The 14,035-nt window shown below is 38.0% G+C and overlaps 1 protein-coding gene across 2 annotated transcripts in view; it reads left to right on the top strand.

Annotated features, from left to right (window-relative positions):
• KIAA1841 (KIAA1841 ortholog) overlaps positions 1-14,035 on the top strand; it is a 43,603-nt gene that overhangs the window by 6,574 nt on the left and 22,994 nt on the right. For both annotated transcript variants that reach the window (XM_039532729.1, XM_039532728.1), the window contains 4 exons: positions 4,110-4,296; positions 5,664-5,757; positions 11,281-11,519; positions 13,448-13,506. In XM_039532729.1, the coding sequence (XP_039388663.1) occupies positions 4,110-4,296; positions 5,664-5,757; positions 11,281-11,519; positions 13,448-13,506 (579 nt within the window). The remainder of the gene's footprint in view (positions 1-4,109; positions 4,297-5,663; positions 5,758-11,280; positions 11,520-13,447; positions 13,507-14,035) is intronic.

Genomic DNA, 14,035 nt, shown 5'->3' with positions numbered 1-14,035 from the left:
ATGACAAGGAAGGCACATACATACTTCATATTCTCCCCCTTACTCCCCCCCCCCCCCAAACACTTTATGGTATACTTCTCAGCAAACATAATTTTCCTGGGGTACATGGTGTTAGCATATGATCAGATATACTTTCCAATTGGAAATAACAAAGCTCCAATTTTCAACAGGTATTTAAAGAGGGGGAAGGACAGCTAGATTGATCCTTCCAGTCAGAGTGCTTCCTACTTCAGTGGGAGTTAGGAGCGCTCAGCATCTCTAGGATCAGGCCCTAACTGTTTAAATTTTTCTGTAAACTCTTGGATTCAAATTTGCTTAGTGCACATAGTTTAAAGGAAACACCTGGATGATTTATTTTATCTTGACTGCTTCATCATACAACTCTCATTTTTGTGTGTGTTCATTTTAAAAAGACAAACAAAATACTTTTGAGTCCAGGACCAAAATTTGTTGTGAAATTCCAGGCAGTTTTGTTTCTTTGTGACTCACAATAACAAGTAAACAGACATCTTGTTGCAAACTCCATAATTGAATGTGGCAACTCACACTTAATTTATAACATTGTTCATGGGCATCACTATAATGTTGTATTTAGAGCATAAAAAATGATTGACTAGAGTTGAAGCTTATGTGGAATTTTATTGTCCTACAAGCTGATAGTGTTTAGTAGAGATTCATAGTTGTGGATGCTGTCACTTAATTTTTCAGCTGATGATACAATGCTTTCTACTATAAGTAAATTAATCCCCTGTATGTTTTTTATTGACCTCTTTTCTCAACTGAGTCAGTAGAAAAGTGGTTACTGTGCTTTAGGATATGCAGAGCCTCTATAGAAGGCTGTTAGAGTTGCCGTGGTGAATTTAGCCCTATGATCTCAAGTGACCATTTTATCCAATAGACTTTGGCAGAGTTAAAATATATTCTCTCAAACTCCCATGTGAATTGTCCCATTCAGTTTAATGGAACTATTCTTATACATAAAGTTACTCTCGTGTGTAGTTTGAAGCATTAAGGCCTTTAATTTACATTGAAATCTGCATCTAATAAGTGAGGCCCAAATTTAAGTCTGTTTGTACACATACACATTAAATTTTTAAAAGCCTAATATCATTTTGTTTGCATTTTAACTTTCCCCTGCAGTTCTGGTAACCCAAATATATCAACATTAGCCTGTTCACTACTGCATGAAAATGTACTCCTGGGAGAATTCTGAGATGCTGTGCATGCGCAGAATTCATGTGCTGTGCAGAATTTTTTTCTGCAGAAAATACATTCTGCCAGAAAGGTGCTGCAGTTATGCCTTTTGCCCACCAGGGGCCACTGTGGTGCCAGAACAGACAGCAGCCATTCCCAGGCCAGCCCCAGCTGCAGATAGGGAAGAGAAGAGGCAGCCTTCCTCACAGCACCCTGCCCATGGGGCCAAGTCAGGAGGCACAGGATATGGGTGGACAGACAGTGTTGGGCACGTGGGGCCGCTGTGGGGGTCAGAGACTGGATTTCAGAAGGGCTAGTGTGGGAGACAGAGTGAGACGGGGGCTGAATGGGAGTGGGAATGTGGGGGATGGAGGGAGGGGGTTCAGGGCCACATGGGGGAGGGGGTGGCAGAGTAGGGTTGCAGGGACACATGAGGCTGGGAGGAAGAGGGGTGGCTGAGTGTGGGTGCAAGGACACACGGGGACGGGGCAGATATGCCAGACACCTGACTCCCCCAAGCCTTTGTACTGCTTATGAGGGGTGCGAAAAATACATTTCTGTATTGTAGTTTAACTGAATTATTACTCAGAGTTCTGTATTAATATGTCTAATAAGGAATCTATTTGTCAAAAACATTTCCTGAATCTTTTTTGTTGTCTGTATTGTTACAGACATAGTTGCTGACAGGTATTTTGAAATAAATTACCAAAATAATTGAAACTGATGTGTTTATATTGGGTTATTTTGACAAAAGATGCAAAATTTTGTAGAATTTTTTGTCACAGAATTCCCCCAGGAGTAATGAAAACAAGAAAGGAAAACTAAATAGAAATAACGTGAAATTTTCCAATCTGAGCAAAGTCCATAAAGTGAAGGAACAATAATTGTGCAAATGGGAATTTTAAATTATCAGACACATAGAGAAACTCACTATGTTGGGGAAGAGTCAATGCGGCTTTTGTAAATGGTAAGACACGATTTCCCTTCTGCTAGAATTCTTTGAGGCGATCAACAAGCATGTGGAGTAGGGTGATCTGGTCAATGCAATGTAGTTGGACTTTTTCTGAAAGTCTTTGACAAGATCTCACACCAGAAGCTTTTAAGCAAACTAAGCAGTCATGGGATGAGAGAGAAAGTCCTCTCCTGGATCAGTAATTAGTTAAAAAAAAATATGAAACAAAGGGGTAGGAATAAATAGTTAGTTTTTTACAATGGAGAGAGATAAATACAGTGGTTACCCAAGGGTCTGTCCTGGGACCTGTGCTGTTGAACATATTAATAAATGATTTGAAAAAGGGGTGAACAGTCAGGTGGCAAAATTTGCAGAGGTGGCAAAATTACTCAAGATCGTTAATTCCATAGGTGACTGTGAAAAGTTACAAAGTGATCTCTCTAAACCAGGTGACTGGTTAACAAAATGGCAGATGAAATTCAATGGTAAGTGCAGAGTAATGCACATAAGAAAAAAATAATCCCAATTATATAGCAAAATGATGGGGTCCAAATTTGCTATTACCACTCAATAAAGGGATCTTGGAGTTGTCATGGATGTGTTTTTCTGACAACATCCACTCAGCAACATCAGTCAAAAAAAGCTAACAATGTTAGGGGCCATTAGGAAAGTGATAAATAATAAGAGAGAAAATATCATACTGGCACTTATATGGTACACCCATATCTTGAATACAGCAAGCAGCTCTGATAGCCCCATCTCTAAAAAAGATATATTTGAATTAGTAGAGATAAAGAGAAGGGCAACAAAAATGATTAGGGGTATGGAATGAGCTTTCATAGGAGGAGAGATTAAAAAGACTAGGGCAGTTCATCTTAGAAAAGGATGACTAAGGGGAGATATGATAGAAGTCTATAAAATCATGAGTGATGTGGAGAAAATGAATAGGGAAGTGTTATTTACCTCTTTACATCAGAAGAGCTAAGGGTCACCTGATGAAATTAATAAGCAGCAGGTTTAAAATAAACAAAAGGAAGTGCTTCACACAATGCAGTCAATCTGTGGAATTTGTTACCATGGGATGTTGTGAAGGCCAAAAGTATAACTGAGTTCAAAAAAGAATTAAATAAATGAATGGAAGATGGGTCCATAAGTGGTTATTAGCCAAGATGGTCAGGAACCGAACCCCATGCTTCAGATGTCCTAAACCTCCAACTGCCAGAAGCTGGGACTGGACAACAGAGGATGGATCACTCGAAATTGCCCTCTTGTGTTCATTTCCTCTGAAGCATCTGGCACTAGTCACTGTCAGAAGACAGGATACTGGGCTAGCTGGACCATTGGTCTGACCCAGTATGGCCATTCTTAATTTCTTATATTCTTATTTTACAGACATTTCTACTTTGAGTAATTTAAGGTATTATACATCATAGGTAAAGGAGCTAGGTTTAAAAAAATCTAACTGCCTTTTTAAGATTAAGCTTAAGATGTAAAGAGAGAGAAATGCAGGATTAAGTCAAACTCCATCCTTTAATTTGTGTGAATGTTAGTGGGGTCTTGAAACTGTGGTAAATCTTACATATTGCATGGATATTCTACACCTCTTAGGTATTTTAGAGTGAGTTACCATGTGGTTTAATCAATATTAAGTGTGAAGGTTCTTAGCTGGTTTGGTTTCAATTCAGAACTCCAATGTTGACCATTTAGGAGGAGTTGGTATATGTATTTTATTACTTTTAAACCAATCCTCCTACTTTTGGATAATCTAAGCACTACACCCAGATGTACAGACACTCTTTCCTTAACCTGTATATGATACAATTTTAACATTTGCTTTAATATTTTTTTAACTATGATGTAACAATCAATTTGCAGAAACTATTATCAGGAAACAATCTCAGCCTTTAAAGTGATACAGTTTCAGTTATCTGCTTCATATTCCTATCTTTTTATCTCTTGACAGTGTGCAAAAAGGTTTGATGAACTGAAAAGCAGTGGAAGTTCACCTGTTGACAATCAGTACAATCCATTAATGGCTACTGGTGGGAGTCCTGTTGAAACCCTAGCTACGTACATCAAATCCTCTCTGCTGGATACACAGGGGGAGTTTCAAGAGCCTTCCATTGGGCAGAATTCAATTTCCATAACTGGTAAATTCTGTAACTTTTATTATAGTGTCATGTCCACTGTTTTTCTTTTTCTGGTAAACCTGTTTCTGGAATTAGTAGTTAGTAATCTTCAAATAAATTTGCCTCAAATACTGCTGCATAAACTAAAATAAAGGTATTTCCAACTGAGTCAACCCATTTAGTGTTTCAAGTACACGTTTTATAGTTTGTGGCTTTTTAAAAGGTAGTTACAATAACAGGCAGTTTTGAACTGCTTAAAATGATGTACTTGATTTTATACTAAATCTTTCAGGTACGTTCTTGGCATTTTGTAGCCACAGGTATGTTAATGTCAAAACTTACTGCTGGAGGTGGTAATAGTTGTGACTTTAAGATAAGTAGAAAATTTCTAAAGAAAACATAGGAGCAGTAGAACATTGTGTTGGTGATTTCTTAGATTTCACTCTTCTATCCCAGCTAATACCTTTCACCAAGTGCCTGCTTTGCTCAGGGGCATCAGAGGATCTACAGTATCCATGCTGAATTAGAAGTATAGCTTGGTGTCAGCCTCTTGTTCTTGGTACTTCAGTTCAAGTACAATCAGTCTCCCCTAGTAGCCCCTCATGTTGAACAATGGGGGTGACAGATAGGAGACTCTGCATAGGGGAGAGCTCTTGTGGGGGAGGGGGAGAGCTGCTATCCATCACAGTCCACAGGAATCTCTTCAAGAACTAAGGGGAAAAAAACAGCTTAAAGCATTCTGTTCACCCAGCCAGATGATGGAGGTGAGATAATAGTGTCTCACGCTAATCTGTGTCAAAAAGTGCCAATATATGTAGCAGTATTGGTGTAGCCAGGAGGAGACAGTATGAGAGGGTCAAAGCATTCTTGGGCTGGCTTTTCCATTAACTATTTAAGATGGCGATGTCCCTACATTCAAAGCCACAGTTTTACAAGAAGTTTAAGAGGCTTTTTCACATTTGATGGGTAATTACATCACCGCAAGAAAATTCATCTGGAAGGCTGCATACTGGGGCTCTCAAGACGTGATCCAAAGCCACTGAAGTCAGTGGAAATACTCTTATTGATTTCAGTGGGCTTTGGATCCACACCCTACTGCGTGCTGTACATTAGTGAGGAAAGCTTATCCAAGGTAAAGGTCAATTACCCTTGACTTCATTGTCTGCTGTACACCTAATCCTGTGTCTAAAAAGATTTGACTGTCTGCCTTTTCATTGTAACTTAACCCAGATTGCCACTTTAAACCAGGTGTTCTAGAAGCCTGTGACCGTTATAATCATGACAACTTCTCTTCAGAATGGGAGCAACACACTTGCAACACTAACAAATGGTATATGAGACCCTGAGTTTAGCCTCAAATTCTAATGCTGCTTTTTATTATGTTGAAGGAAGGTCCAGTGTTGCTTCCACAAGAAATTGTTCTTCAGAAGCTGAGAAACATTCTGCGCATAAAGGCGGAGAAAATGCTGATGAAAGTCAAGGGTAGGATGATGATTGTTTGCTATCTGGTAAAGCTAATATGAGTAAAACTTAAATCTTCTCTTTACAGATGTGCATCTCTCTGGCTGTGTCTACACACAGAATTCTCAGCAACTTTCCCACCATTTGTCAGTTAATATTTGGGCAGCTCCATCCATGCTAGCAACAGTTGGAATGCTAGTGGAAATCAGTCATGGGTGTTTTCACCATCATGTAATCTAATCAATTGTTCTTGTTTTACCATAGTGTCATCTAACAGCATGGTGAACACACCTGCTTCTATGCTCCACTAGTACTTCCACCAACGTCAGTACTTTTGGAGCTACAGTGATGCTACACCAATGGTGGGAAAATTGCTGAAGATTCTCAGTGTAGAGGATTTATATGTATTTGTGATTTATAATGTTATCCAAGTTGCCGAGACAGTTGAGTAACAAAAACTAGCCTCTGTTTGGCCCAACATTTTATGCAAACCAATTCATGAAATTTGCCATTGAGTGCAGTGGGAGAAGAGACCCTATACTTCAGGTTTTCACAGTTTTGTTAATGGCAAGATGGATGATACACCACAGATCTCTGTATCTCAAACTTGGAAAAATGGCTTGCAGAATATTACCTTTCATCTCACTACCTCATTTCAAACTGTCAGTGGAACTCAAATGTACAACACAGTAACCACAGTATTTGTGACTATAAACTAAGGCCCATCCACCTTATCACTTGACTTCAGTGGACCTATTCGTGTGCTCAAAATTCAGTACAAGCGTAAGTGTTCTGTTGTACAACTACCTTTATAGGCCCTGATCCAGATTTCAATTCTTACAGTGCAAATGGTGATAAATGTTTAACTCCTAGATCGCAACTGTTTTGATTTTCAGTACATTGACTTACAGCAGATAGAAAATAACTTAGAATACCCCAAAAGTATACCGAAACCTTTTGGTTTCATCTAATTTCGTATATGTATATACAGGTATTCCTGTGTGTCTTGAGCTTATTTTCGCTGAAAGAGTGTGTTTGACCTAGTTTTCATGAATGATAATCATTGCCATCCTAGTTCAGAATTATACAATCCATCACTTTCTCTTCGTATACTACACTGACAGTTGTGTATTAAAATTTATACCTTCCTAAGCCAGACAGTACAGAGTGAAGAAAACTCAGATTTCATAGACTTTCAATAATTCTATTATCCCAAATTGACGTTTGAAGGCAGTTTTCCCTATGAAAATTAATGCACTGCCACAGAGAAAGCAGCTGTGAACTTCCTAATTTATCTTCCCTCTTTAAGAGGGATGGCCAAACCGTGACTCGCAAGTTACATTGCAGTTAAATTGCGGCTTATGGTGTTTCCAACCGCACCCCTCCCCCAGTCCCATTCTTTCCCTACCAGAGTGGGGTGGAGATCTCGGGACCTCTGCCTTACAGCGGGATGGTGGGGTAGGGGCTTCTGCCCAGCAGGGAGGGAAGTCTTGTGGCTTCAGTCCCACGGGGCAGCCTGCCAGGGCTTTGGGCTTCATCAGGAGCATAGCCAAAGCCCCAAACCCCAGCAGGCACCTCCTGTGAGGCTGAAGCCCCAAGCCCCAGCTGGTGTACCCCAGCTCTCAAACTTCTAAAGATTGTTGTATGTGGCTCAGAGGGTCAGTAAGTTTGGCCACCCCAGCTCTATAATGACTTCAAAAATGTAATTGTTACCACATAAATATTAAGAACCAGATTGTGAACCCGTTATTCACAGTGGTGAGTGTGACAATTCTCAGGGTACTAGGGATTGAGAGTCACCTTGTTACACCTGCCTTCAGAGTGAAGGAGTCTTTCCTGTGCCTGGCTGGGTGTCAGACAGCTCCCAACACCACCAACCTTTCAGCCACTCAGGCATTCTCCTCTGGGCTATGTCAGCCCTGTCTTCGTCTTGTAGTTTCACCATAGGTGTACTCCAGTCCCGAGTCCCCTTGAATCATTCCAATGATATCCAGCCCTGAAACTGTCTACTCCTGCCCAACACTTGTTACTCACAGAAATTTTTCTGTCCCTAAAGGAGCAGTGTGTCCCAGTTTATCAGATTTACTGTAAACCACAAGCACTTGTGAATACTTATAATAAAACAAAAGTAGCTTTTTAAGAATGAGTAAAGATTTAACTAGAAACAAGAGAGAACAGTGGAAACAAATGGTTACAATTAGGGCCGTTGATTAAAAATTCAAAAATATAATTGTGGATTAAAAAAATTAATCGCAGTTTTAATCTCACTGTTAAATAGAATACCAATTGAAATTTATAAAATATTTTGCATGTTTTTCTACATTTTCATATATATTCTGTGTTGTAACTGAAATCAAAGAGTATGTTTTCGATTATAAATACTTGCACTGTAAATATGATAAACAAAAGAAATAGTATTTTTCAATTCACCTCCTACAAGTTCTGTAGTGCAATCTCTTTATTGTGAAAGTGCAACTTACAAATGTAGATATTTGTTTTGTTACATAACTGCACTCAAAAACAAACAAAACAAAAAAAAACTTCAGAGCCTGCAAGTCCACTCAGTCCTACTTCTTTTTCAGCCAGTCACTAAGAGACAAACAAGTTTGTTTACATTTACAGGAGATAATGCTGCCCTCTTCTTATTTACAATGTCACCAGAAAATGAGAACCGGCATTTGCTTGGCACTTTTGTAGCCAGCATTGCAAGCTATGCTAAACAGAAGTCTTAAAAGAGCAACACTCTGATGCGGAACTACAGAACCCGAACCACCAAAAAAGAGAGAAAACCTTCTGCTTGTGGCATCTCACTCAGATAATGATAATGAACGTGCATCGGTCCGTACTGCTTTGGATTGTTCTCAAGCAGAACCCATCATCAGCATGGACCCATGTCCCCTGGAATGGTGGTTAAAGCACGAAGGGACATATGAATTTTTAGTGCATCTGGGCCATAAAGTATCTTGCAATGCTGGCTAAAACAGTGCCATGTGAACGCCTGTTCTCACTTTCAGGTGACACTGTAAACAAGAAGCGGGCAGCATTATCTCCTGCAAATATAAACATACTTGTTCGTCTGAGCGATTGGCTGAACAAGAAGTAGGACTGAGTGGACTTGCAGCATCTAAAATTTTACATTGTACAAAACAAACTGCATTAAAAAAATAATTTTACATTTGTAAGTTCAACTTTCATGATAAAGTGGTTGCACCACAGTACTTGTATTAGGTGAATTGAAAAATACTTTTTACAGTGCAAATACTTTTAATCAAAAATAAATGTCAAGTGAGCACTGTACACATTGTATTCTGTGCTGTAATTGAAATCAATATATTTGAAAATGTAGAAAATATCCAAAAATATTTAAATGGTATTCTATTAACGTTTAACAGTGCAATTAAGGGGGAAAGGATAGCTCAGTGGTTTGAGCATTGGCCTGATAAACCCAGGATTGTGAGTTCAATCCTTGAGGGGGCCATTTAGGGATCTGGGGAAAATCAGTACTTGGTCCTGCTAGTAAAGGCAGGGGGCTGGACTCAATGACCTTTCTGGGTCCCTTCCAGTTCTATAACATAGGTATATCTCTTTTTTTATCACAATTAATTTTTTTAATCACTTGACAGCCCTAGTTACAATACAAAACAAAATCATAAAATGTGAATCTACACTTAATAATAGTTACCTTTCCTAGCTAATGAAGTAGGTTTTCTCCTCAACGTTTAGTCTGTTGCAGAGCTAGCTGGCTTCACAGGATTCAGGATTCAGTTCTTCATGAGAAACCTTGTTCCTCAAGATGTAACCAGAGAACATTTCCCTCATCTGTATTGTACTGAAACAATTTTTTGTTTCTGTTCATAGACAGGGTGAATCCATCTTGTTGTAGTGTTCCTATTTTACAATGTTTCAATTGTTTGCAGTTGTCTCTGATGACTTTCCATTGAAAGTCTTGAAATTTAGCAAGGCTAAACAAGTGACCCTGGCTAAACAGGGTGAGGTGACAATGTTCCCTCTAATTTTTTCCATCCATGTGCAGAATGAATTTTATGTGCACCAATATTGATCCAGCCAGGACAGGTTAGGCATTTTAGAACTCACTACTCGAATAATTAAATTTAAGTATGAGAGAAATAAAATTATGAAATGCATAGACCAGTCAAAAAATAAAATAACATCACTTTGAAAGAATACAATTACAGAGAATGTGTGCATTGCAGGAAATAACAAGAAGTAACAACAACATAAGTATTTATTGGGAGGTGAGTTTGAAAGTGTGTGTGTGTGTGAGAGAGAGACGCGTGCACGTGCAACTCCCTTCTGCCTGAATGGGTCATTGCCAAGATACATTATTCTCAGGTGACTAATTTTTACTCCAAGTCCATAAAGCACACTAGATATAAATAAGTTATTTCTTAAATATTACCCATCTTGCAATGATTATGAATCTTGACAAGTTACATGTTCCTCTTCACGGATAAATATCCTATAAGACATGTTTGGTGTACTGAGTTTTGTCAGGTCTGAGGTGAGAGTTGTTTGCAAAGAACAGGAAGCCTTTTGCCTAGGAGCCTCTGTGTCACAGTGAGCACTTACTCCCATGTGAATACTGCTCATTATTGTGAGAGAGGGTCACTAGCCTAAAATAATTAAATTATCTAAATGTGTTGTTTTTTACCTGTAGGTCTTTTTTAAAAACCCTGCAGTGATGAGTTAGAATACCTTATATATATATATATATATTTTGCTAGTTTATTTAAATTATGTATTGTACCAATGCATATTAATTTCCAAAAGTTTGTAGACCTACTTGTCAAGGGCACTTATTTTAGACCTATGACTTGTACTGCTGTCTCCATGGAAGCTGATATTTTATTGATGTATTCTGAACTTGAACCTCCTGTTAAGAAGTAGGTAATATTGGTACACTCTAAGGTATTTTAAGTTCTTCAGATGGAAGATTCTATAAAATTACACATACTAATTAACCATGTCAGCACCCTGGTGAGCTAGGCAAATAGATTTATACTTTTATAAAATGAAGGAGAACAGAGAACATAAGTAATTTGTCAAGATCACACAGTGAGCCAGAGACAAACCTGGGAATAGCACCCAGAAATCCTCACTCCCGCTCTCTTAGGTCTTTTCTAAACTGCAAGCCAGGATGTGAATCTACAGTGCACCAACTCCCTGCACAGTAACTCAACTGTGACCAATGATATAGCTCAGTGAATGTTCCAATGTGTGGCTTAGCATCTACACTTTTTCCTGTGAATAAGATTTTGATCATGCAACCCAGGGCACATAGCTTGCCGTTGAATATCATGCAGGGGTGAAAGGGAAGATAGAAGCTTTCTCACTGCAGTTAAATGTGAAGTTTTGTTTATCTTGCAAGATAAAATTTTACAAAAACCTAGGTTCTGACGAATCATGTAGTGTGGGGGGGGTATAATCTCCGTGAATCAACACTGACTTTTTTTTAAATTGGTTTCTGGTCTTAAGTTGTAGTAACTTTCCTTTTTCTGTTGTTGTTTTTGTGTTTAAATCAAGGCCAAATATGGTGATCCACGTGTGTGATGAAGCAAAAAATTTGAAGGAAGATTTTGTTTGTCCTCGAGATCTTTTGATTTCTGAAATGAAGTACTTTGCTGAATATCTGTCTGTGGATGCCCAGCGCTGGGAAGAAGTGGACATTTCAGTTCACTGTGACGTTCACATCTTTGACTGGTTGATAAGATACGTTAAAAGGAACACTAAGGAATATGAAGTGCATGAAATACCCACTTTAGGTAAAAAAAAAATTCTGTTGTTCATTTGCTGCAGATTCATTATCTGCTTTATCTGATCTGTGTTTCAGATTAAAAGCATATGTGCAAAATTGTCTGGAAGATGATAATATCCCTCCTTAATTCAACTCCAGCCTCCTAGGCCTAGTCTGCTGGGGCCAGAAACACTGGTTTGTTGGAAATGTGCTAAAACAGTTTCCCTGGACATTATAGAAAGTCCCTGGTCTTGCTGCTACTGATAATTTTAGGGAAATATATTCCTCTGGTGGTTACAGTGGTGAAAGCACTAGTCTATGTTGACAGCTGGTATCTTTACCAAGGTAATCTAGACCCACTCTGGACGGGATTATATCACTGTTATACGCACAAGTGGCCAATCTACAGTAGCATTCCCACTGTTGCTACAGCAACATTTGGAGACTTTCCTAAAAACTTCATTGTAAATGCAGTATAAAGGAGCAATTCTATCATCGTCTTGGTAGTCGTGGGGCAAAACTTTGAAAAGCATTTAAGTGACTTAAGAGCCTGGCATTGACAGGAGCCAGAATCCCATTGACTCTCATTGTGAGGCCCCAAGTTGCTTAAATCCTTTCAAAATTTTACCCTTGTACTTAATTTTGAATCAGATTCTACTTCTATTAAAGTAAATGAGATGGTCTTTCAGTAGCTTAAATGGGTTAGATAAGCCTATCCAAGGATGGAATAAAATACATTTAAAAAAAAATCAGAAATTTATTTAAATGTAAAAATGCGCTTTTTTTTATTTTTAAACTATTTTAAAATTAAATTTGAAATTGACAGCCTATGTTAAGGCCTAAACTTATTACAATATCTATTACAATCATTTAAATTAAATACAAAAAATATTAAACAGAATGTTTGTTGCTGAAGCAGGAAAGCTTGTTTTCCTCTTTTGAATCTATGAATAAAAACTAGGTGTGAGGATAAGCTCTTCTACTTCTAAAACCTTGAACGACAGTGATCAGACAGTCACTTCCGTTCACTAACTAAAGATATTACTTCCTTTGTTTAATAAAGTTTTGAATCCAAAACATGTTTTGATGAACTATTTTCTTATGTATCCAGCACATTGAAGGTAGTTGTATTTAATAAAAACATTTAAATGATTGTTTTATGCATTTCTAATTTATTTGAATTTCCATCCAAATAAAGCTTGACAAGTTAAAAATAAGTCATCCAGTAAAAGGTTAAACTGTATTATTGCTTTTTAAATAAATGTGCATAGATACATGATATCTATGATATCCTGGTTAGCAAAAATAAATAGCAGATTTAGTGTATAGGATATATTTAGTTGCAAATTATCATGTTTTAATGTGTACCAACCAATGAGAATCAATCTTTAGGGAAAAAAACCTAAAAGTGTAAATATAAAACACGATTAAAATAGATTTAAAGTAAGGTTTCCTGTTTGCAGATTTAAATCAGTCGAGTCCAGATCTAAATCCTCTTGATATCAATTGGAAAAACTCCTATTTGGGAGCACTGAATGGTCACTAGATCAGGCCCTGCTCCAGCAAAATAACATTAACTAGCTTTAGCATATGTGCTGACCAACCAAACTATTAAAAAAAATGGCTTAGCTGGAACAGTGTTTGATCAGTTAAAATGCTCTGGTTAACTGTTTGAATTGACGTATGGACAGGAACTAAGGACCTGTTTATACTAAGAAAATGATTATTGTTGGGATCATGTCGTAACTTTGTTTGGGGTTGCCTGTATAGATGGGAGAAATTCTGTTTCCAACGATCAGAGGTATGACACATGTTGGAAAGTGGAATGATAAGAACTTGTTTATTAAAACAATACCTTCCTTTAAAGAGGCATTGAGTCTCTTACGATATTCTCAATTTATCAAAGGAATAAATTAATCTTAACCGTTTCACCTTGTTCTGCTGTTTCTCTTTTAGAACCAGGAAATGTCATTTCGATTCTTATTTCTTCTGAGTTTCTGAAGATGGATTCCTTAGTGAGTATAACAAGAGATGAGAAATTCCATGCCATAGTAACACAGTTTACCACCAAATGGTCGGCATAAACCTTAGTAGCTTATTTGCTAAGCTTTGACAGTGTACTTACAGCTGTATAAAACAGAGAGGGAAAATAGTTCATGTCCCAAAGAGTTTACAATCTTAGGATCAGATTCTGCCACCTTGCTCATGAAAAGTAGTAATTTAATAATTGCACAGTCTCACTGATTTCAGTGGGGCTGCTTGCAGAGTAAAGTACTACTGAATGTGATTAGGGGAGCCAGCATCTACCTCCAAATGAATAGTTATTAATCTAAAGAATAGCTGTCTTCATTGTGTGAGCTAATGGCAGCATCTGACTTTTGACCGCTATCTTAAAGAAAACATAAAGTCTCCACGTTTTCAGTGTTTTACACCAGTGGCTCTCAACCTTTCCAGACTACTTGTGCCCCTTTCACGAGTCTGATTTGTCTTGTGTAACCCCAAGTTTCACCTCACTTAAGTATCAGAGGGGTAGCCGTGTTAGTC

Source organism: Mauremys reevesii, linkage group 3 (assembly GCF_016161935.1).
Source record: "Mauremys reevesii isolate NIE-2019 linkage group 3, ASM1616193v1, whole genome shotgun sequence".
Lineage (NCBI taxonomy): Eukaryota > Metazoa > Chordata > Testudines > Geoemydidae > Mauremys > Mauremys reevesii.
This window is presented reverse-complemented; position numbering and strand designations above follow the sequence as displayed.